Here is a 23764-nt window from a genome sequence, read left to right on the forward strand (position 1 = left end):
AGTGTCTCTTGTAGTCCAGATTGGCCTTGGGCTTTTGATGTAGTTAAAGTCAACCTTGAACTTCAGATCCTTTTCCATCTCCCAAGTACTATGATGCACATGCCTTTATCCTGAATTTGAGGTCCCTTCTCACAGCCTGAGAGATGTGTATCATCTATGCAGACACTTTGCAATCTTCCATGGACACTTGTCTGGTCACAGGATGAAGGGCTTGCTGAGGCTCTTGGATGGGAGCCCTGTGACAGAACAGGTGACAGGCAGGCAGGCAGGTAGGTAGGAAGTCAGACAGGCAGTCAGGCAGGCAGGTAGGAAGGCAGGCAGGCAGGTTGGCAGGCAGGCAGGCAGGTAAGCAGTCAGGCAGGTAGACAAGCAGGCAGGCAGGCAAGTAGGAAGGCAGTCAGGCAGGCAGGTAGGAAGGCAGGTCAGGGCCTACAGAGCTTCAGCAGCACAGCCCCCACTCCCTCTGTTTGGCCTGCCCTAGCCACACACCTGTCCCTTCCCCACAGGCCTGTCAGTAATGCAGTGGCACCTGGGTATAGAGAGGAGGAGATGGAGGCTTTGAGAAGCCAAGGAATGTCTCTCAAGTTTTCAAAACACCCTGAATATGGTGGATGTCATGATTGCTACTTAATCCAAAGTTCGCAGTCAGTCCGTGCTCCTTACCAAAGAAAAGAGACATGTCAGGGGCTCAATGGGTAAGAACACTTAACTCTGCAAGCATGAAGACCTGAATTCAACCCCCCGGCAGCCACATCAAAGACGGGTGGCTCTTTGAGCACCTGTAACTGCAGTGCTATGGGGAGAAAGGCCAAGCGAGACAGAGCATCACCGAAGTTTGCTGACTGCCAGCCTAGCTCCAGGTTCAGGGAGAGACCCTTTTTCAAAACATTAAGGTGGAAAGTGATGGAAGAAAGATGCTGTCCATGTTTACATAGGTGTATGCACCCCCACATACATGTACATATACAACATACTTGTGCATACACACACAAGAAAATAAGAGACATTTAGGATGCGGCTCAGTTGGTAGAACACATGCACAAGGCCCTGGGTTCAATCCTTCGCACTATGCTAACCAGGTATTGGGGTACACACATGTAATCCCAGTACTAAGGAGGTAGAGGCAGGAGGATCAGAAACTCAAGGTCACCCTTGACTATATGGCAAGTTTGAAAGCAACTTTTTCATCCCTGCCTTCATCTGTGCTTGGGCTGAAGGTGTCACATAAGCAGGAGACAGTGCCCAGGGCACTGCTGACACAGAGCCAGTGCACTGAAGTCCAGCTATGCCTTTGTGTAGCTCGCTGGGCAGAGCCTGCATGACTGTGGTCTCCTTCCCTCCCCTAGAGCCTCCTACCTGCTCCCCTGATCAGTTTGCATGTACCACTGGTGAGATCGACTGCATCCCCGGAGCCTGGCGCTGTGACGGATTCCCAGAATGTGCTGACCAGAGCGATGAGGAAGGCTGCCCAGTGTGCTCTGCCTCTCAGTTCCCCTGTGCTCGAGGCCAGTGCGTGGACCTGCGTTTACGCTGCGATGGTGAGGCCGACTGCCAGGATCGCTCTGATGAAGCTAACTGCGATGGTGAGGCCCTCCCTGCCTACCCTGGCTGCCATCTGTCACCCAGGTCCCGTTAAAGCTATTTGTCCTTCTTTCCTATACACCAAACATGGAGCTCCAGTTTGCCTTCCACAAGTAGGGGTGTTAGAAAACAGCTAAATTGGCAGGTCCTCTTGGTGCGAACAAATGAAGTGAGTTTTAGGCACAGCCTGAAGAAATGCCCCTGCATGACCTCATCTATCCTACGGGCAGTTGACTTGAAGACAGGCTGAGAGTCTTGCTCATATTTCCACATTTGATAGTGACTTCTGCAGGAATGTAAGATAACCAGTCGTCAGCTAGTTGCTTCCAGGGTTCATGACCGGTACAGTGTCATCTTCAAAGGCAGTGCTGTGCTGCATTGTGCCATCTGTGGGATAATGCTGGCCCCCTGGACCACTCTGCCCAGCATGATCTGCATTAGTGGTAGTATATTAGTATCTATTTATATTAGTATATAAATAGATATAACTATATCTATTTATCTGTATCTAGATAGATAGATAGGTAGGTAGGTAGATAGATAGATAGATAGATAGATAGATTAATAGTTTTTTTTTTCTTTTGAGACAGGGCTTTATGTAGCCTGGGCTAACCTTGAGTTTGTTATGTAGCTGAGGATGGCCTCGAACTTCTGAGTCTGCTTCCTCCGTACTAGGATTATAGGTATAGACTACCACAGGTAGTGTATGTTGTGATATGTTGAGGATCAAACCCAAGGCTTCCTGAATGCTGTGCAAGCACTCAAGCAACTGAAGAGCATTCTGAGCCTCCGTCTCCTCTCCTCTCCTCTCCTCTCCCCTCCTCTCCTCTCCTCTCCCTCCCCTCCCCTCCCCTCCCCTCCCCTCCCCTCTCCCCCCCCCTCCCCTCCCCTCCCCTCTCCTCTTCTCTTCTCTCTTCCTCCCCCCCCCTCCTTTCTCCTCTTTGCCCCTCCACCCCACCCCAGGCAGGGTTTCTCCATATAGCCCTGGCTGTCCTGAAACTCTGTAGACCAGGCTAGCCTTGAACTCAACAGAAATCTGTCTGCCTTTTCCTGCTGAGTGTTGAGATTAATGGTGTGTACCACCACAACCTGGCCCTCAGCCTTTTCTTTAGATGGTGTGTGTGTGTGTGTGTGTGTGTGTGTGTGTGTGTGTGCGTGTGTGTGCGCGCACATGCGCACATATGCAAACTCGCAAAGCACCTTTTAGCCACTACGTCAGTGGTTCTCAGCCTTCCTGATGCTATGACCCTTTAATACAGTTCCTCATATTGTGGTGACTCTCACCCATAAAATTATTTCGTTGCTAGTGCATAACTGTAATTTTGCTACTGTTATGAATCATAATATAAATATTTGGTATGCAGGATATCTTAAATGTGACCCTGTCAGAGGGTCTTTTGAACTCCGCCCCCAAGAGGTCATCAGACCCACAGTTTGAGAACTGCTGCATTAAGCCATCTCGCCGCCCAGCCTTTAATTAAAATCTTCTTTTAAATTCAATTTTATTTGTATGGGTGTTTTACCTGCATGTATGTATGTGTAGCATGTGCATGCTCGTGCTGGCAGGGGCTAGAAGAGGCTGTTGGATTGCCTGGAGCTGGAATTACAGATGCTTGTAAGCTGCCATGTAGGTGCTGGGAACTGAACCCAGGTCCTCTGGAAGAGAAGCCAGTGGCTCCTAACTGCTGACATATGTCCAGCCCTCACTAACCCTCCTGTAGATCTTTCCAGTGAACTACATCCGTTTGCACTTGCTGTGCATGTCCCTCTAATACATGACCTGCACTGGACTTTGTCATTTGCCACATGTCTTCAGCACTAGAGACCCAGATCTGGCACTGAGCTGCTCCTGTGACATTCTCACTGTGTGTGCCCAAGGCTGCTGGGTTATGTTCTCGATGACTCAGATACCGACTGCCACTCTCGTGCATCCACATTCGGCATGACCTGACATTCTGTAGGGGACAAGGCCTGGAGTGACCTTGGCAGGTTTCTCTGTGCAGCCATGGTGACTGCTTTGTAGCTCACCTGTGCTCTGAGGGATCAGCTAGCTGCCTATGTCTGTAAATAAAGATATATTGGCCTTGCCAGGTCCAGCTATTCCTGTACATGTGAGCGACGCTCAGGCTAGACAGGAGAGCTTGGTGGTTGGTTACAGAGCTAGGAATGTCTGCTTCTAGTTTCAAAGTGTCGTATGTGGTCAGTTTAGAGTCCCTCCCTCATCCCACTCACCTACCCATTCTCCTCACCACCAATAGCAGGTGCTGGTCCCCCACTTCCAGGAAAGACAGAGTGCTCTTGTTTCCTGTTCCCAGGTTGACACCTGGGGCATATCAGGAGAGGGTCAAGGTAGATGGTTGTGAGAGGATGCTAAGCCTCCAGGTGCTCCTCTGTGTGCTGCAGTCTGCAGGTTTGCTTGCCCACTCTCTCCCAGATGTTAGAGGAGACCGTCTTGGTCCCTACACGTGTAATGTCTACTTTCATGGAGTTCTGGGCGCCACTTACTCAGCCTGCCTTCACTGAGGAAATGGCATTCTTGCCGACTCCACTTTCCTGAAAGTCCTGCTTCATCCTGGAGCTGAGGCTGTTGCTTCTTGCTCTGTACTGTGTCTGACTTAGGCTGCACACCTCCTGGGCATAGGCTGAGCATCAAGGTATCTCGTTTACTCTCATGATCAGGTCTGTGTGCCCTTTGGCATTGAACAGGCCTAGGAACAGGGGTCATGTTCAAGGAGACTGGATTTTCCATGATTTTTTCTGGCTGGGTCCTAGAAAGTATTTCTGCTGTTGGGTCTGCATTTGGAATCAGACCTTTGTGGTTGGACCTAGAAAGCAACTGCCCTCTGGCTCCTCTGAGCACCGCCCCTTTCCCCCCACAGCTGTCTGTCTGCCCAATCAGTTCCGGTGCACCAGCGGCCAGTGCGTCCTCATCAAGCAGCAGTGCGACTCCTTCCCGGACTGTGCTGACGGGTCTGATGAGCTCATGTGTGGTGAGTAGTTTCAGGCAGGCCCCCTGGTGGGGTGGGGTCTGGTGTGGAGGTCTGGTGGAGCTGTGGGACCTGAGGCCCCCGGGAAGCTTCATTTAGTGATCATACTACTTTTGTTTCTGTTGCTGGGATGAAATGACCTGACACAGTAACTTGGGGAGAAGGGGTTGTTGCGGGAAATATGAAAAAAGATTGTCAAGTTCCTGTGCTACATCCAGCTACACTCTGCCCCGACAGCTGCCTCACCACCTCTGTTTCTTAGCTAGTCGTCCTCTCCCACCCCCACAGCAACAGTCCGGGTCTTCCCAGCTCTGGTTTGCTTGTCTCAGTGTCCCCCGTACCTTCTTGGCAGTCCCACATTCCAGTAACTCAGTAAAACAAAACTCTAGAAGCTTATAATTAATCAGTCAGATTTATATATCAATAAAATTTCAATTTCCAAGATGACCACATAATAAATTCAGGGCCATTTGATAATGCTACAAGCTGCCCACCTAGATTAGACAAGTTACTCCAATTATTCTAGCCCTGTATGATATTATATCTACCTGTGGCTATGTAAAGGCACACTGAATCTGAATCATCGGGTTCATCCTCCATCTTGTTTCCTTCCTCTCCTCCTCCTGTGTCACTCCCTGTCTCTGTAACTCTTACCTCTGCCTCCCTTTTCCCTGTCCAATCACAGGCCTCCTGCTGCACTAATATTTAATTGGACAGGGAAAATCCTGCAACAAGGGGTTTATTTGGGTTCAGTTCTAGGCTACAGTCCATCATTGTGGGGAGGTCCAGGCAGGAACTAGAAGCTGCTGATCACATCCACAGTCAGGGAGAAGAAGGGAGGGAGGGAGGGAGAGATGCATACCTACTTGTCCACTCTCTGTCTCTTCTCTTATACACTTTAGGGCCTAAACTCAGGCTCCCATGGACCCACAGGCCAACCTGATCTAGACTCTCTTCCCAAGTGATTCTACATTGTGTCAAGTTGATGACACTAACCAACAGAGAAAGGCAACAGCTAGAAAGCGGAGGCTGAGCTGTGGAGTTTCCTAATGGGATGGAGTGCTGGCAAGGCCAGACGTACAGAGGCTGGCCCACTTGGTAGTCTGCCTCACTGTGTGAGCTGTTGGTTTCAGACCTAAGTAGCAACCACACTTTTGCTACTGTGATCTTACTTGGTACAATCTGCTCCACAGCAGGAGAGACCTGAGACTGCACGTGCCCCAAGAAAAATGAAGCGTACACATTTTACAGACATATACACTTATATATATGCCATACATGTCCCTTGAATAACACTGATATCCAAGAATGTGGGTGTTACTGCTGGATAATAGGTGGTCAGGGCAGTCAGGGAAGGCTTACTAGAGGCTGTCGATGGAGACAGGAAGGAACTGGAATTCCAGAGAGATGTAATGCTTTGCCACCTGTGGCTACTCTATCCACTGCATGGGGACCAGAGCTTAGCCTTCTGCTTCTGGAGAGGAGGGCGTATGGGAGAGGGCAGTTTCCCCACAGACTCAGATACCATCACAGGTTAGAAACTTTGGGCACTGACTCTTAAGTCGCCTGGCTTAGATGGCAGAGTTGGGGTTGCCAATGTCTCCTATCTTTTGCTGGGCAGGTGCCTCATCTGGTGATGTCAGCACATGGGTGCCATAGGCTGGTGTATTTGGTGACACTCTCCACACTCAGGCCCTGTCCTCTGAGGCAGAAGGTTCTTTTCAGCTCCTTCACATTGTGGACAGGAAGGAATGGAGTTCACTGTGGGACTGCTGGTTCCCAAATCGAACACACTTTTGTCAGCTGAATCAGGGACGTGTCCTTGTTCTGGTGGCCTTGCTCTTGGGATGATATAAGGGCTCTGCCCCCAGTGGATCCCTGTAGACCTGCGCCCAGCTGCTCCCGATTCCAGACCACCCACCCCAGCTCACTTCCACCATGACACAGGCTAACTAGGGAATACTTGCTGCCAGCCTCCTCCTAGTGCGTGCTGGGCAATGTCATGTGAACATGGTTCAGGGCCATTGGAAAGGAGGCAGGGTGGACCAGGCAGAGAAGAGGGGTGAGCTTCCTGACCGGCACTGGCAGTGGTCCCAAAGTGAGCCATATTCCCTGTCCCCAGCTCATCTGCCCCTTCCTGCAGCTGCTGGGGTTTAGGCAAAGGTCATTAAGGGTCACAGCATGTGTCCTGTGGGAGGCTATCACTTTAGGATTAATGTGAACAATCTTTCCCTATCCAACAGAAATCAACAAGCCCCCCTCTGATGACATCCCAGCCCACGGCAGTGCCATTGGGCCTGTCATTGGCATCATCCTCTCCCTCTTCGTAATGGGTGGGGTCTACTTTGTCTGCCAGCGTGTGATGTGCCAGCGCTACACAGGGGCCAGTGGGCCCTTTCCCGAGTATGTCGGTGGAACCCCTCATGTGCCTCTCAACTTCATAGCCCCAGGTGGCTCACAGCACGGTCCCTTCCCAGGTAAGGAGCCTGAAGCATTTACTTTTTTTTTTTTTTTTGGTTTTTCAAGATAGGGTTTCTCTGTGTAGCCCTGACTGTCCTGGAACTCACTCTGTAGCCCAGGCTGGCCTCAAACTCAGAAATCAGCCTGCCTCTGCCTCCCAAGAGCATTTACTTTTGATGTAGGTAGTTTGGTTGAGTTGTCTGGGAAAAATCTGGAGGGCCACCCACAGAAATACAGTCTTATTTTTGCAAGTTCCCAGGGGTGACACTTTTTGCTTCAAATCCTGTCAGTAACATGGTGTGCTCATATCTGTACCTCATGAGAGTGAAAGTGCCTGTTTCCTCTGGAGCCACCATGAAGACTGCTCAAACCTCTGCAACTCTGGTCCCTTCTCCTGGCCTGTTCTGTCACTAAGCCTGTTAGGTCTGCCATGTCCAGAGGTTGATGTGACCTGATTGTTTGTAGGGGTAGAGGACAGGACTTGTCAGGGGCTGCAACAGCATCACTATCTTGACACTCTTGGGAATGCCTGGGCTCTGTCTGTGTGATATGCCCTGTACTCAGCTCCTCCAGGGTCCCTTCTCCAGCCTTTCCAAGAATCATTCTGAGTCTGAATGCTTTGTAGAGACTTAGATAGCTTGCCCTGGTATAGCCACAATCCAGACCTGCAGGAGGTAGAGACAGTGTTAGTTGGGACATAGGGGACACAGCTCTCTGAGTAGGAATTTCATGGGCATCAGGACCCAGGGTGGGAGTTTGCTCATTCTGACCTGCCTGCCCTTTCCCACAGGCATTCCGTGCAGCAAGTCCATGATGAGTTCCATGAGTCTGGTGGGGGGTCGGGGCAGTGTGCCCCTCTATGACCGGAATCACGTCACCGGAGCCTCGTCCAGCAGCTCGTCCAGCACAAAGGCCACACTCTATCCACCGGTGAGTGAGGCAGGCAGGTGAATGGGTGGCAGTGGGAGACTCTCCTGTCAGTGCTGGCTCCAGGGACTTCCTGGGTGAAGGCTTTCTAGAGGTAATGATTATTCCAGCACCCCAGAGAAGGGTGTTGAGTGAGGCCCCTCACTTCTCACTGGTGCTGTTGTGTTCTGTACAGGAGAGGGTGACCTGTGGCTATCAAGATGGTCTACAAAACATACAGATACAGAAGGGAATGTGGCTTAGTTTTTAGAGTGCATGTCTAAAGCTCTATGTTCCATCTCAGACAAGATAGTGGGTATAGAGATGGAGATAGAAGGATGTGGAACCCAGGGTCATCCTTGTTTACACAAGGAGTTCGAGGACAGCCCGAGACACATGTCTGTCTGTCTCAAAACCCAAAATAGCAACCTAGTGTCAGGGTGCACAGTTTTAGTCTTAGTCCTTGAGAGGCAGAGGCAGGAGGATTTCTATGAGTTCAAGGCTAGCATAGACTATATAACAAGTTCTAGGACAGCTAAGACTACGTAGCAAGACATTGTTAAAACAAACAAAACAAAAAATTCAAAGACAAAGCTCAGAGAATAAAGGAAACACAGAAGCAGACTGTCGCCTCTAATTCCTGTCATTCCTGGGACCTTCTGCCATCTAGGGTGGTGGTCTCGCCTTACACTGTGGCCTTCCATGCCTTGCTGGGCCTGTCTAGCCCAGGTGAACTTACCCACACTGTTCCTATCTGGAATATCTATGATCCACACCGTGGCCTTGATTTATTGAAAACTGACACTCATCCCCCAAAGGGAGACAACTAGGCAGCATGACCACCTAAATATTCTCTAGAGCTTTCAAATCTAAGTTAGGGTGAGGGGCTGGCTCTCTCCCAGTCACCCTCTATAGGGAAAGCGTTGTAGAGAGTGACCATCCAACTCTCTCTTGTGAGGAGATGTTCTCCCTGAGGCAAGCTGAGGGGGAACCTCGTTTCCAGGAGTCAGCCCAGAGTGGCTTGTTACACTGTGTGACTCTGTGTGTAATACTTCTCCCATGCCCGTGGGGACACATGCGAGCATCTGCCCCATTGCCCGAAGAGGGTAAAAAATATAGATAGTGCCAGACATACACATGCTGGCTTTTCCCTGCTCACACAGACCTGTGGTCATTTCATTTATATATTAGATGCAGGAAGAAGTCTGTGACTAATAATAAGCCCGAATAATTATAACAGTATCCCTCAGTAGGTTATGTGAATGGAACAATCAAGTTATGGCTAATGGGATGGGTTAGCAGGGGCAAGGTGCTTGCCAACATACCTGCCAACCTGAGTTCAGTTCTGGAACCCACATGGTAGAAAGAGAAACCAGTTCTCTCAGGCTGCCCTCCAATCTCCCCACATGCTGTGGCATGTGTGCCTGCCCTGAATGAATAAATTGATGTAATAATTTTTTAAAGAGTCAAGACAGATACTAGTATTTTCAGGCCTAGGTTGGCTGTGGTAACAGGTCCTAGAGGGCAAAGCCACAGAGAAGGCTACAATAATGGATGTCCTTGGAGACCTTAGCACTTGGCTGTATGCTCTGTTAAGGACTTTGCCTACCCTGGGTCTCGAAGCTTGCACAAAGGCAAGGACAGCCCCTTGAGCTTCTTCTAGGGTCTCCCTAGGGAGCCTCACATCCCTTCCCCCTTCTGGTGTCCCTTCTTTGTGTGTTGTCATTTTCTTATCATGCCTCCCCTTATCCTGGGTGGATGGGGCTGAGGACGGTGTTGTCTGTGATGACAGGACAGGAGCTGAGTCTTCTGAAAGTTCCAGAGACATCTGGAGTTTAGAACACCCCTGGTTTTGTAGTCACATAGCCATCTCGGCTAGCAGAGACGGCACAGAACTACCTCTTGTGAGTTAAAGCCCTGCACTCAGTGGGCTAAGCATAGTCACAGGTTTGCAGACTTGCGCATAGAAGTGGGGTCCCCAGGAGACCACAGAGCCAGCTCTTCAGAAGCAGCTTGCATCCGTAATGTGCTCACAGTGCAGTATCCAGAGATCATGGAATAAGGATGTTAAGGGGGTCACTGGCCCCCAGGAGCTCTACCCTGTGAGCTCTCTGTCACTTGTTACTGTGTTTTAAGACAGGATCTGCTCCACCACAGCCTTGAACTCACCTTCCTGCCACAGTCTCCCTAGAACCTGAGATTACAAATGTGCACTACCGCTCCTGGCGTGTGGCTCATGCCTCTAATCCCAGCACTTGAGTGGCTGACTCCGAAGATTGTCATTTGTATGAGGCCAGCCTGGGGTAAATGGTTAAAGACTATCTCAAAAATAAAATTTACCAAACTTGTGTGCACCTTTAATCCAGTACTTGAGTGGCAGAGACAATTGGATATCTATGAGTTCAATACCAACCTGGTCTACATAATGATTCCCAGGCTAGCCTACTTTTACATAGTGAGCTTGAGGTCAACTTGGTTTACAGAGTGAATTTCGGGGCAAGCCAGGGCTTACATGGTGAAATTCTGCCTAAATAAACAAATACACAGATAAGTACATAGGATAAAGTGAAGTAAAATAATTGCTCCTGAAGAGTCTGCTCTGAGCCTGGCATTTGATGGTAGCCGTGCTTATCCAGCTCCTCTGTGGCTTGTGCTAGTGTCCTCGGACATTCCATGGTGGCACGTCCCTAGGAAGGGTGTGCATGATGACCACAGCCTGGCTTATTCCTCAGTGGGTGTACATGAGATACCTGTTTCTTCCTTGTCACAGGTGGGGACATTGGGAGCTGTCCCAATCTTAGTGTCTAAATCTTGGTACCTATCTGGGTGCCTTGGTTTGTCATGTTGACTTCTTTTTGTTGTTGTTGTTTTTGTTTTTGTTTTTTTTGAGACAGGGTTTCTCTGTGTAGTCCTGGCTGTCCTGGAACTCACTCTGTAGACCAGGCTGGCCTCGAACTCAGAAATCTGCCTGCCTCTGCCTCCCATGTGCTGGGATTAAAGGCGTGCACCACCACCGCCGGGCACATGTTGACCTCTTATGTTACAGGGGACAGTTTGCCTTCCTGCCAGCAGAGGGCCACACTTGTAAGACTTGCTGTCAGAATAGTGCAGGATTAAAAATATGTCACTGTGAGGAAATACCTGACAAAAACAATGTAAAGGATGGGGTGGGGGAGGGGTGGTTTATTTTGGCTCATGGGTTCAGGGAGTCAAAGGTTTCAGCCTGGAGTTTCTTGGACCAAACATCATAGTGGTAGGAGAAGAGGGCAGGACCACTTCGTGAGTTAGGCCTCGAGAGAAAGGGGGACAGAAAGGAGCTGGGGTAAGGTCTTCCTCAGGGACCTACCTTTTCCCAGTAGGCCCTGTTTCTTCCTTTTTGCCACTTCAAATGCCTTCATGCCATGTTTCATCTACGATCGATCTATTGACTAGGTCCCAGCACTTGGGATACAATCAGAGATATACTTAGAGGGGTCTGCCACCAAGCCCTCAGCGAGCACACTCTCACAAGTCCAGTTTGTTTTCTTCCCATCACAGTCAGGGCAAGTGGCAGTGTGCCAAGCTCCTTGAGAAAGGGGTGGGCCACCACCTAACCTTCCTTGTCCAACCTCTGTATTGGTTAAAGCTTCAGCAGGAACTTGGGGCATCCTGAGTAGGAGCCAGGTCATGGAGAATGGCAGGAGATTCAAGAGTGGAAGTCAAGTGCCGTCAGCAGGAGGTACCTGTGAGCAGAGAGATGCTCACAGAGGCAGGTGGATGTACTGACTCTGCAGAGAGATCTGCTGCTGCTGGGCTTAGGGCTAACGGGAGTGCTGATGCAGGAAACCAAGGCTCTTGCTGATACTGCCCCCTACTGGCCAGCAAAGTAATGCTGAGAGGGACGAGGACATCTGGGTTGAAAGCACTTTCGCCTCCATACCTTTGATCACCACCACCTTTGGGGAAGATGGCTGATGCCACCCCTCTCCTTTCTAAGTTTCACTGGCTCTGGAAGGGTTCTGGGGACCACAGGCAGAGAACAGAGTCTCAGACCCCAGGCTGGCAAGCTGAATGAATGGTTCAGGCATGAGAGGCTTGGAGTAACCCCTGCTCACTCTCCCTGACAGATCCTGAACCCACCACCATCCCCGGCCACAGATCCCTCCCTGTACAACATGGACATGTTTTATTCTTCAAACATCCCAGCCACTGCTAGACCATACAGGTAGGAATCCATCCTCACCTTCCCTATGTAGGGAAAGGGGCCTTGTCTCCGTCCTCCTTAGTGTGTATCCTGTGGGCTCTGTCTGCATTGTTTTCCTCTCTTCTCTGGGTTCTTGGGGCTGCTTCTGTGTGTGAGCTCAATGCTGGCTAAGTGTTGTTCATACACCAAGGGAATACATATTTAATGGGTTTCTTTGTTGCTTGGGACACCTAGAGGTTGGCCTTGAAGGAATATATAAAAGAATTCACCCCCAGTGCTGTCTTATTGTAGGGAAACCAGTGCTTAGGCCCCAGGGCTCAAGCTCCAGGCCCTGCTGTGTCTCAGCCCAGCTATGGACCTGGCCACCATGGTCAGGTCATACCCTAAAGTGTATATTTAAAAAGAGTTATGGTACTGGCCCTGGTCAAAACCTGACTAACCTCTGTTGGAATGATTTTTTAATTGTGTGCGTGTTCGTGTACCTGTGCCTGAAGAGGTCAGAGGCATCCCCAGGAGTTAGAGTTACACGCAATTGTGAGCTACCTGATGTGAGTTCTGGGAATCGAACTCTGGTCCTCTGTAAGAACAATACATGTTTGTAACCACTGAGCCATTTCTCCAGCCAATGGATGATTTTTGCTCCTTTCTCAAGACTATCTGAGCTGGGAACCCCAACAGCTGGCTCAGCCTGACTCCAACCCCCAAATTACTTATTTTGGGGTTCTCATACCAATTCTCATGAGAGTGGTATGAGCATTCCTAATATTGGGGTGATATAAATACCTAGCTTTAGGTAGGTCCCAATGATACAGCATCAAAATTCACACCAGAGAACTAGTGAGTCCGTTGTTGGTCTGTCTTAGAGGGATATAGTGGCACCTGCCCCACTTTGAAAGTCTTTACCCACCACAGATGCCAGTGGTATAGATGGAGTTTTCCTTCATGAAATCTTCCTGAGACCCCAGGCCAAACAAATTAGAGCAGAGTTGCATACAGATGGCTGGGAGGTGCAGTGGGGGAGCCACTGGAGTCAGGTGAGGGCTTAGTGTTCCGATCCAGCCACATTTTCTGTCAAGGAACACCAGTTAACAGGGCAGCAGGTGAAGGCTCCGGTATGCAGGCAGCTGATTTGATGAGAACGGCTCATGTTGCTTAGAGAACTCACCTCCTATGACAGAGTGGCCCCAGAATGTACAGGAGAAGCAGGATGGTGGTATACTGCTGTGGTTGTAGTAACTAGAGCGCCTAGGGTTCAAGGGTATGTATAACTAATAGACTACCTTCTCGGTACTCTGGCCTCAGCTGCAGGGAGCTACCTACCAAGGCCTGCAAAGAGAGCTAGGGCCCTACCTACCACATAGAACAGGGCTCTAGGTAGGGCCACACAGCCTCTGCCTGGACCTTTGGCCTACTGAGTCTTACAGGGTGTCCCTGCCTGCCATCTAGTGGCCATTTCTGGGAACTTTTGCACTGGACTTGTCCCAGGCTTGCAGCCCCTTCCGGATTGTTTCTAAAGCACCTACAGTGGCAGCTAGTGTCAAAGTATAACATGCAGCCTGCACTGCCAACCTGCAGTTGTCACTGACTCCGCAGCCCTGTCTGCCACTGTCCCCAGACTGGAAGTATCCATGCCTGCAAAGCCTGTTCCCTGAGTCTTCCATCCTGCCTGCCTTTGCTCTGGGTCCCTTTCACGGCCTCACCCTGCCAAGTCAGAGTTCCATGAGGTGTGTATTGCCATGTTTCAGCTTCCCATTCCTGCTCACAGTGTGACCCCAACATGGTGGGTCCAGACTCTGAAACAAACTGTGATCCCTGCTTGGTGAGTTCAAGGACACAGGGCCTGACACAGAGTTTCTGGGCCTCTCCTGGATACAGGTAGACACTGGGAGGTTGGGAGACATCACCAAGGTCAGAGTGCTTTAACTTATGATAAGACTGTTCCAGAACCACATATTCTCAATGGTCACAGGAAAAGGCATTGTACTCAATAGCTATTAAACTCTTTCTCCTCTAGATACATACGCTTCTAGCATGTTCCACATAGAATCTTACTTCTTTTTTACAATCCTCTTAAGAAATAAGGCTGAGGCTTGGGAGATTACTTGCTATACAAATATTAGGAATGGAGTACAGGGCCACACATGGTGGAGAACTCTGAGAATCCCAGAGCCTGGGAGGCAGAGACAGGAGGATCCTGGGGGCTCACTGGCCAGCTAGTATAGCTAAATTCGTGAGCCCCAGGTTCAGTGAGAGCCCCTGCTTCAAAGGATAACGTGAAGAGTGATACAAGAAGACACCAGAGTTCAACCTCTGACCTCCATACACGTGTACGTGCGCTCTCACACATGCATATGAATATGCACACACCAAAGAAAGGGTGTTTCCTTTTGAGAAACAAAAGTTTGGAGGTTAAGTGAGCTCCTGCCAGTTAGCCAGCAGGCTCTGCTGACTTGTTGTCTGGAAGGAGACCAGGGATCTAGTTCTTACCAAGCCCTGGCTGTGGAGGCAGAGAGAGTCTGAATTCTAGGTTAGGCCACCCAGCAGGCCTTCTGCCAGTCAAAATTGCTAAGGACCAGCAATTAAAGGGCCTTGTTCACACAGGGATAGGCACAGATGTGAACTTCTTCTTTTTTTTTTTTTTTTTGGTTTTTCGAGACAGGGTTTCTCTTTATAGTCCGGGCTGTCCTGGAACTCACTCTGTAGACCAGGCTGGCCTCGAACTCAGAAATCCGCCTGCCTCTGCCTCCCAAGTGCTGGGATTAAAGGCGTGCGCCACCACCGCCCGGCGTGAACTTCTTCTTTGTTCCTTCTAGGCCCTACATCATTCGAGGTATGGCACCCCCAACAACACCTTGCAGCACAGATGTGTGTGACAGCGACTACAGCACCAGTCGCTGGAAGACCAGCAAATACTACCTGGACTTGAATTCGGACTCAGACCCCTACCCACCCCCACCCACTCCCCACAGCCAGTACCTGTCTGCAGAGGACAGCTGCCCACCCTCGCCAGTCACTGAGAGAAGCTACTGCCACCTCTTCCCGCCCCCTCCATCCCCCTGCACGGACTCGTCCTGACCTCGGCCGTCCACCCCGGCTTCGCTGCCTCCCTGTAAATATTTTTAAATATGAACAAAGGAAAAAATATATTTTATGATTTAAAAAATAAATATAATTGGAATTTTTAAAAAGTGAGAAATGTGAGCGGTGAAGGGGTGGGCAGGGCTGGGAAAACTTTGTACAGCGGAGAAAATATTTATAAACTTAATTTTTTAAAACATAAAAATGCCATTCTTTTGTGCCTTGTGAGTATTTGAGTATCAAACCTGTTCCCAAAGAATGGATTTCACCCCCTGGGATGGCTGCTGTGTGAGCATCCTCCTGTGCATGGCTGTCCCTCGATCAAGCCCCCTCAGGCAGAGACAGGCTGTGACCTGACCTATACAGAGTATCGTTCACATGCTGCTCAAAGGCTCAGGGCATTTCCCATTTTGCATTGGACCCTGTATGTTGTGTTCCTGGACTTGAAGCTGTGTCGACATTCTGGCTCATCCTGGTGCTCGTCATGAGGACCAGAGGCCAAGGTCACCCTCTGACCATCCCGTCTATTTAGACCCCATTGGATGGAGCCATGAACTCAATTCTGCCAGACTGTAGTTGCTCTGGTCACGTCATAGGCAGTCCCTTTTGTCCCCAGAGACATCCAGTCAGCAGAACCTGAGGTGTGTTTACATGTTCACCTGGGTGGTGTTGAAGTATAGAGTCCTGGTCTCTGTCCTGGGGAGGGGTCTCCTATCTGACAGGTGAAATAAGCTGTGGCATAGATTGAGGAGAGTGGGTGACTCTTGATGTGTCCTGACAGTCGAAGGGGATAGGCAATATCCTGTCATATCAGCTTCAAGTTTGCCTGCAGTCGTGGCATTGGAGAGAAGTCAGAATGACCACACTCAGTTTTGGATGTGACAACACCTAAGAACTGAAAGAGAAAATCTAGAGGCTCTGGCCTGCCAATGGAGTCCTGAAACTGAATCCTTGATCCACTCCAAGGGGGCTGGACGTACAGAGTGAGGTAAAAGCAGCTCAAGGAGGGAAAGTCTGTAGGAGAGAGGCCTAGGAACTGCAGGCACTGTTCACTAGAACATACCAGAGTTGCTGTCCTGGCTGAGACTGATCAGGAGCCCTCCAGGATGATGGTCAGCATGACAGTGACATGGGCAGGCTGACTTGCAGGTTCTGCCACTGACAGCTAGTGGGTAAAGGCCTATCTAGGGGTCCTCTGTAAACAGAGGTAATTGTGAATGGATCTGACTGACACCTGTCACTGATGGTCCTCCTAAGGATTCTGTGCAACAATGCCAGAGAAGACTGTCCATGGCAGGAGTGGTCCTTGGTAAAACAGGGGTTGTGACCTACTAAAGCTCAGAGGTAACGGGCAGGTCTAAGTTTATTACAAAGACTGGCAGAGCCAGAGGGGCACCTGAACTATCCCTAAAGCCCAGATCTCCTACCACCAAGTTGCCTGTGGGGCTCAAACACCCAGAATCGCTGGCCTTTGAGTAGGGCCATGTGTCCCAAGGCACTCACTGAAATTCAACTCCCAGCCTGGTCTGTTTCTGACTAAGCTGACTTAAGAGCTGCCTGCCTGCATGTGGCCAGGGGCTGACAAGCATCCTTGGTTCCCTCTGCCATCCATGTGTCTAGCCCAGGGTCAGGCAAATGGGAAAGAGAGAACTTAGGCTGCTGGCCCTGAGCTGAGAAAGAGTCAAGTCATATTTTGCAGCCTTCTCCCAGTACTGTGGGCAATACTGCCTGCATATAGAGCTGTTACATTGGCTAGAGATCTAGTTCCACCAGTAGGTTATTGTATGCCTAAGGATGCTTATTGGTGCTCAGAGACCTCATCTCTGGTCCTTTTCCTGTTTGTGTGTTTGGCTAGTGGAAGCTGGCAGCCAGTCCAGTAATCACCTACAAGGTACCAAGGGAGTGTCAGGCTAGTGCATACAGAGTTCTGTACTTGAGTCATGTGCTCTCTAGGAGCCTCTGATCAGCTGGTGGGGCTCCTCTCTAGTCTTTGAAATTTCCTAGGAGAATGTGCATATCATCTCTTTGCTCCAGATAAGGCATGATGGGAAACAACATAACCTGTCTTGCTTAGTGAACCAGTGAGTTTACTAGGATAACTCACAGGACAGGGGGTGACTCAAAAGCAGCTATAGCTCTGAGAAGCCCAATTCAACATGGGCCACAACTCCCTAATACTATATCCCTGGAGCTCAACTTGCAAGCAGCTGCAGGTTGGAGCATCTCCTCTCAGCATCCATTATTAAGCTTGTATAGCATTTGAGAGGGATCTTGTGAATCCTGTACATTTCAGGAGCCTCCTGAGACTTGTGAATTTTGTTTACTCCTATGCCTTGTAAGTTTCCTGTCCTTCCTGAGTCTTCTAGAGTGCCCTCCAAGGAGGGATGTTTTAGTTTGAAGGAAAACAGCTCTGGGAGCACTTCCACCCAGTGCTCACCATCCAGCGATAGAGGCATTTCTAAACTATGAGGAAGGCCCTGTACTGACACTGTGCTCTCCTGTTCCCCTTTGAGGGGCATCTTGGTACGGAAACAAGAAGGCTTTCTGAAGGAACTGGTGTCTGAGCTGTGGTGGTATAAACAAGGAGGGACATTTACCTGGCTATTTGACTTCGCAGCAGCCTAATTAGGTGTTTCCTATTTGTTGTTAAGGCAACCAAGGCTTGGGTACAAATTGTTGTTTGGACTCACTAGAAACAATTGTTTCTACTCACCTCTCGCCTTCTACCCGGCCTGCTGAACTGCTCCCCTTTTTGGTTACAGCCACCCTCCTCTTCCTCACACTTTCCTGAGCCCCCAGGAGTTTCTTATTGTTAACAGCCCCCTCCTTCCTCAGACCTGTTTAGCGGATCCCTCTTCCATGATGAGAAATGTCTACTGTCTGTCCTGTGTTCACAGCCCTTGGTCTACTCTAGAGTGACCCTGAGGCACTGTCCATCTTGAGTGGATGGACAGTCCATGTGACCAGGTCTTGGGCGTTTTCACCTGCCCAGGTTCAGGGAGTTTGGTGGAGCTCAGGTTCCACTTAGCTTCTCAAAAGAGGGGTCCCGCCCTCCAAGGCCCTACTGGCTTCTTGCTGGTGATGTGTTGTGGACCTCAAGCCACAGTCTCTACCCAAAAGTCTTTACTTCCTTTCCCAGAAGCTTGATAGCCACAGAGTGGTCAACATTGCTGGAGGTCCCCTTTTCACAGACTGTGCAGCTATCAGCCATCCTTCAGGGGAACCCAGCTCCTTTCCAGCTCTCACACTGTAACACTGTAAAAATAGGAGGAAAAGAGAGCCAACTTCAAGGCTACATGGGTGACCATTCAGGGTCCCTTGGAGACTCTGGTTTCTCCTCATGAACCTCAGGATTTCTTGACCTGACCCAGCAACAGCCTGTATGCCAGCCCAGCCCTCTTGGACCTTGTACTCTTCCAGGGCAGTAATGGCCCCATTTCATCCCCTGGGTCGGTGTCAGCAGAGAGTGGAAGAGAAGAGAAAAGAATGAAAGGCACTGGGGCCTTTCCTTCCTCATCCTTCCTCAGGTCGAACTTACCTAACTTACAGTTTTGTGCAGAGCTCCTCTTTTTTTTTTTTTTTTTTTTGGTTTTTCGAGACAGGGTTTCTCTGTGTAGCTCTGGCTGTCCTGGAACTCACTCTGTAGACCAGGCTGGCCTCGAACTCAGAAATCCGCCTGTCTCTGCCTCCCAAGTGCTGGGATTAAAGGTGTGCACCACCACTGCCCGACAGAGCTCCTCTTTCTGTTGCAGTATATGACTGGTATGTCAAACGTCCTTTCGGGAAGTCAGAGAGTTGCTTGTTTGCTTTCTTTTACATTATAACCTCAATGAATTTAATCCAGGCAGTTCTGTCTTTGCTCTCAAAGTTTAAGGAGCAACAGTCAGGTGTTCTCTCTCTACTGTTGGAGAGAGTGATCTGGCTTAAACCAAAATCTTAAATGTGTGTGCACTTCAAAATGGACTGAAAAGTGAACTGTTATATTCCAGAAGGAGGTGGTGTGAGGGGAATGTGAGAGAGAGGGAGGGAAAGAGGGAGGGAGGGAGTGAGGGAGGGAAGGAGGGAGAGAGGGGGAAAGGGAGAAGTAGAGGGGAAGAAAGGGAGAGAAGGGGAGAAGGAGGGAGCAAGGAAGAGGGAGGGAGATGGAGAAAGGAAGAGAGGTGGAGAGGAAGAGGAGAGAAAGTAGGGAGAGAGAGGGAAGGAGGGAGGGAGAGAGGGAGAGGGAGAGAAGGAAAGGTAGAGAGAGAGAGGTAGAGAGGAAGAAAGAGGGAGAGGGAGAGAAGGAGAGAAGGAGAGAGAGAGAGAGAGAGAGAGAGAGGTGGCGAGGTAGAGAGGTGGCGAGGTAGAGGAGGCCCATCAAACCTGCAAGGTTTCAGACACAGCTCAATCTGTGTCACATGCAGGGCTTGCCAAGTTGGTCATTCTTCTGAATCCATGACTCTACAGGGCTGGCAATTGGGCTTCAGGCTCAGGTACCTCCTTCCCTAGAAAGCCTTCCCTGACTTCAATGTGTCTGGCTTTTACTACAAATGAATGAAGGGATGCTGGTTTGGTGGGCTACTGGATGACTCATCCAGATGGTGGGAGGGGGCTGGTTTGGTCAATGAGGCAGCTGGCCTTTGCCTTCACAGACAGCACAGAAGGCAGGTCCCGTCCACTCCCAGCTGGCAGTTGCTGCCATGGTCCAGACTTTAACTGCTGCCCTCTCCTGAGCTTTCTGCTACCTTAACTCTTCATCAATAGGCCTCAGTTTTAGCAATGTCAATAGTTTGTGGCCTCAGGCAAGCCTTCTAGCCTCTATGTTCCAGAGTTAACATTTGCTGCCTCTCTAAGTGCCTGGAGTGGTGTGCTTGACACTGGCTGATAGATATTATCACTTGTACTTCTGAGAACTGGAGAGTCAGAAAGGTTAGGTCACCTGGCCAAGGTCACCCAACCCCTATATGGCCTCTGGTGTCAGAATGACCTGGAGCATAGTTAGCTAGCGTGTAATGGGGACTAAAATGTTGTTGTGGATCTACTAGCAATGAACTCTTTCTGGAATCTGCTTCCAGGCACAGCTCTCTTGGAAGGTGACCTGGAGGCCAGGGTGGGTTTGTATAACTGTACAGCCCTCTCTTGCTGAATTCCCTGGTTGTGGGATTCAGAGCCAGAATGAGTGAAGTGGAGGACTCAGGCATGCTGGGCCCTGTGTATAGGACAGGGGTGGCCGGTTCAGAGATTGGGAACCTGGGGAAAGCAACAAGTGTCCAACAAGGCAGGTCCTGACTCCTCCAGTCCAAGGGCAAGGCTCTGTCATTTTCCCCAGGGGATGGATGTCTAGAGGCAGCCTAGTGAAGACACTCAGGAGACACACTATGTGCTCTCTGAGCTTCATTGAATTCCTGAAGAAGCCTGGGACTGGGACTGGGACTGTGGGAAGAGATAAGCAGGCAGCTGCTGTCCGAGGTGTGAGCACTGCCACTCAAGGCCTGTGTGACTCAGCTACCTCTGCTATCCAGTCTCCCATCATACCTGGGCCATTCCTGCCTTTGAAGCTTCAAAGCTCCACCCTGGGGTCTCTGTAACACCCTTCCTTTCCCTGACACCAACACCCTAGGGATTCGGAGCTCTGTCCTGTCCTGTGACGTACTACTTTCCCAGAAAAGTCTGTCCCTTAGCTTGATCACCTTGGTCACTGGTTTTCCAGATGGCATGGGAAGACCTATTTCATGAAAGACTTCCAAGAGTCAGAGGCTTGGTTGACCGTGGTGGCCAGCTGCAGCACCTGAACCTCTGTCCTGCCCATGCTGAACCAGGCAGGTTATTCATGGGGGCCTAAGGGGAGCATCTTAGTATCTTTTCTGTTTCTGTGATAAAATATTCTAACAAAAGCAACTTTAGGGAGAAAGGGTTCATTTTGTCTCACAGTTCAAGGATATAGGCCAATATGACAGGGAGGTCAAGGGAGCAGGTGTAGGAGTCTGATGGTCACATCACATCCAGCCAGGAGGTAGACAACGCTTGTGGTCAGCTCAGTTTCTCCTTTTTATACAGCCCCAGGAGAATTAACAACCGGGATTAACCATGACAGTGGTAAGTGCAGGGCTTGAGAGTGAAGACACTGAAGTCCAGGACCCCAGTTCGTGGGAGGGGCAAATGTGTGGTATTATAGGTGTGGGACACTAGCATTTTGAAGAAATTCATGTGTAAAATTCTTCTCTGTGACAAAAGATACACCCCGATCTCCTTTGTATTAGCAAATCCTACACTTTGACCGCATTTTCTGGGATGACACTTTACTCTGTCTGAGGTGATTAAACCGATGGCCTTTCGTAAAACTATATTATGGAGAATGCGGGCATCGATCCCGCTACCTCTCACATGCTAAGCGAGCGCTCTACCATTTGAGCTAATTCCCCAGCTATAATTAACTTCCGTCGCAGGTTGTATTGTGACTCACGTCATCACCGGTTTCTCCTGTGGCCGTTGTCCCACCGCCTGCTGTCATTGTGCTACCCCATTGGCTTCCTCGCATCCGGAGCTATACAGCTGGGATTGGTTTGGTTCATTTGTTTTAAAATTCATTGACTATGAGGATTGGTAGTCCCAAGCGTCTGTCATGCGAGGCCCCGCTGTTGCTACGGGGCAGAGGGACCCAAACTAAGCGTCTCCCAATTTCTGACTTGTTTCTCAGACACCGGGGTCCTAGAGGTTCCGGATCCGTCAAGACCATGGGAAAAAGAATGCGCCTCTCGCATTTGACTGACAAGGCCTCAAAGCCAATCGAAGTGGAGGTTGGGCGGTCCAATAGGTTGTGGGGGGGGCGGGAGAGGCAGGCCAATGATCCTTGGGAAGGGGCGGGGTCTATCCTGTGATTGGTTGTGGGGTGGCCGGAGGGAGGGCGGGGGTAACTCAAGGCCTGCTTGATACGTCCGCCATTTTGGGCGCTTCGCTGATGGTGTCGGTGAACCCTTTTCCCGCCTGAGCGCGACTAGCTGCGGGTCGTGGGCGCCTCCAGGTAACTCAGGGGAGGGGGCAGCGGCGCGGGGTGCGCAGGTCGCGCGGGCGACCGGTCGACCGACGGGGGCGGTGGTCTGGTCCTGGCGGCGTGGGGAGGGAGCGTCCCGGCCCCTTTCCCCTCCCCCCCGGAATCGGCTGCTTCGGCGGCCCGGGAGGCGGCGTCCAGTCCTGGCCAGGACCGGGCCGCCCGCTCCTGTCAGCCTGGCCGCGCGTTGGCAGTCAGCCGAGCCGACTGCGAACTTTGGACGCCGAGGTGACTCTGGGCTTGGCTCAGCGGGAGTCCAGGCGAGGCGAGGCGAGGCGCGCCCCGAGCCAAGTCGGGGGTCCTGGACGAGCTCCCCGTCTCCCGCGCCCTGGCCTTCCCAGCGACTTCTCGGGATCTCCCGGAGCTTGTCAACTCTCTGGAAAGCTTCGCAAAGGCCTTTGTTGGACTCTTGTGCTCCGAGAAACAAGTTTTGTGGGTTTCTGGGCATTAGCAGAGTCATCGGAATACACAAAAACCAGTTCTGTGTCTCCCGGGGCCATCGCAGTGAATCTTCATCCTCCGCTGTTGAGTCTCTTATATACAGACGGGGGCATTGGAGATTCCTTGGTGTTTGGAGCTGAAGTGAGGGATTACCCTTCTTGTGGCTTTAAGCACCTCCCTTTTAAAACTCAGTTCACTGTTGGAGGTCTTTTTCCCCCCAGTCCTGTTGTCTTTCGTTAGAACTTGGACTTGAAGTCGTAGGTGGGACAGACTGAGTGGTCTGATTACCTCTGTGCCTGGACTTCTCCACCGCATGATCTACTGTCTTTTACCCCCTATCTGCTGTGGTCTCTTTAGAGATGGGTCAGAGCTTTGTTTATGTTTTGCTTTTGCAGGGGGAGGGGAACACTTAGACAAGGTTTCCTTCCATCTGATGGAAGCACTTGTTAATATGGATACTGTTTTGTTTTAAGTGAAGTTTACTTTAATTTTTGTTCTCAAGGTCATGTTGCAGATGACACAGTCGGTGAGAAAGGGACTTAAGATTTCCTCCCACTAAAATGTTCCTTGAACCAGCAAGGTGCAAGGTGTTGCTAATGGTGTTTGAACTTTCTTTTGGGCCACCCGAAAATTAAATCTTTCTTTGCCACTTTTTAGACCTGTGACCTTGGACAAATTAGTCCTCTTTGCTGCCCCTGTAACCCAGGAAAACAAGTTTGTTCCATAAGTATATGGTCCCAATTATATCTAACATGTACATATTAGACCTACAACTGAGTATGTATGTAAATAAGTTAGCACAAAGCAGCTAGAATGGTGCTTTGTGCATAGAATCAGCTTAATAGTGACCATACTTACCAAATTCAACTTGATCTTGTTTATTTTATTTGTTTTTGAGGCAGGGTCTCACTATATGTCGGGAGATCTTTACTGCTTCTGCCTTTAAAAATGGGATTAATAAAGTCATGTACCACTACACCTGGCTTATTATTTTTTGAGATGATAGGGTCTCTTGTAGTTTAGGATGTTCTCGACCTTTCTATTCAGCTAAGGCTGGCCTCAAATTCTGGATCTTGCTGCCTCTACCTGATAAGCCTTATG

General features: G+C 50.1%; 2 protein-coding genes and 1 non-coding gene across 7 annotated transcripts in view; 2 read left to right on the top strand and 1 right to left on the bottom strand.

The window, feature by feature from the left end:
* Lrp5 (LDL receptor related protein 5) overlaps positions 1-15307 on the top strand; it is a 104886-nt gene extending 89579 nt beyond the window's left edge. Inside the window, exons 18-23 of the mRNA XM_028770950.1 lie at positions 1347-1583; positions 4461-4571; positions 6812-7045; positions 7819-7958; positions 12041-12138; positions 14931-15307. Of these exons, the coding sequence (XP_028626783.1) occupies positions 1347-1583; positions 4461-4571; positions 6812-7045; positions 7819-7958; positions 12041-12138; positions 14931-15192 (1082 nt within the window). The 3' untranslated portion in view covers positions 15193-15307. The remainder of the gene's footprint in view (positions 1-1346; positions 1584-4460; positions 4572-6811; positions 7046-7818; positions 7959-12040; positions 12139-14930) is intronic.
* A 6216-nt stretch (positions 15308-21523) lies between these two features.
* Trnaa-agc lies at positions 21524-21596 on the bottom strand. The gene has a single exon. It is a non-coding gene; the product is annotated as a tRNA-Ala (tRNA).
* Positions 21597-22111: 515 nt separating this feature from the next.
* The window catches only part of Ppp6r3 (protein phosphatase 6 regulatory subunit 3), a 114364-nt gene continuing 112711 nt past the window's right edge, over positions 22112-23764 (top strand). For all 5 annotated transcript variants that reach the window (XM_028771240.1, XM_028771242.1, XM_028771243.1 and 2 more), the window contains exon 1: positions 22112-22195. The gene's annotated coding sequence lies outside the window, so the exon portion shown is untranslated. The remainder of the gene's footprint in view (positions 22196-23764) is intronic.

The sequence above is a fragment of the Grammomys surdaster genome, unplaced genomic scaffold (assembly GCF_004785775.1).
Source record: "Grammomys surdaster isolate TR1022 unplaced genomic scaffold, NIH_TR_1.0 205, whole genome shotgun sequence".
Lineage (NCBI taxonomy): Eukaryota > Metazoa > Chordata > Mammalia > Rodentia > Muridae > Grammomys > Grammomys surdaster.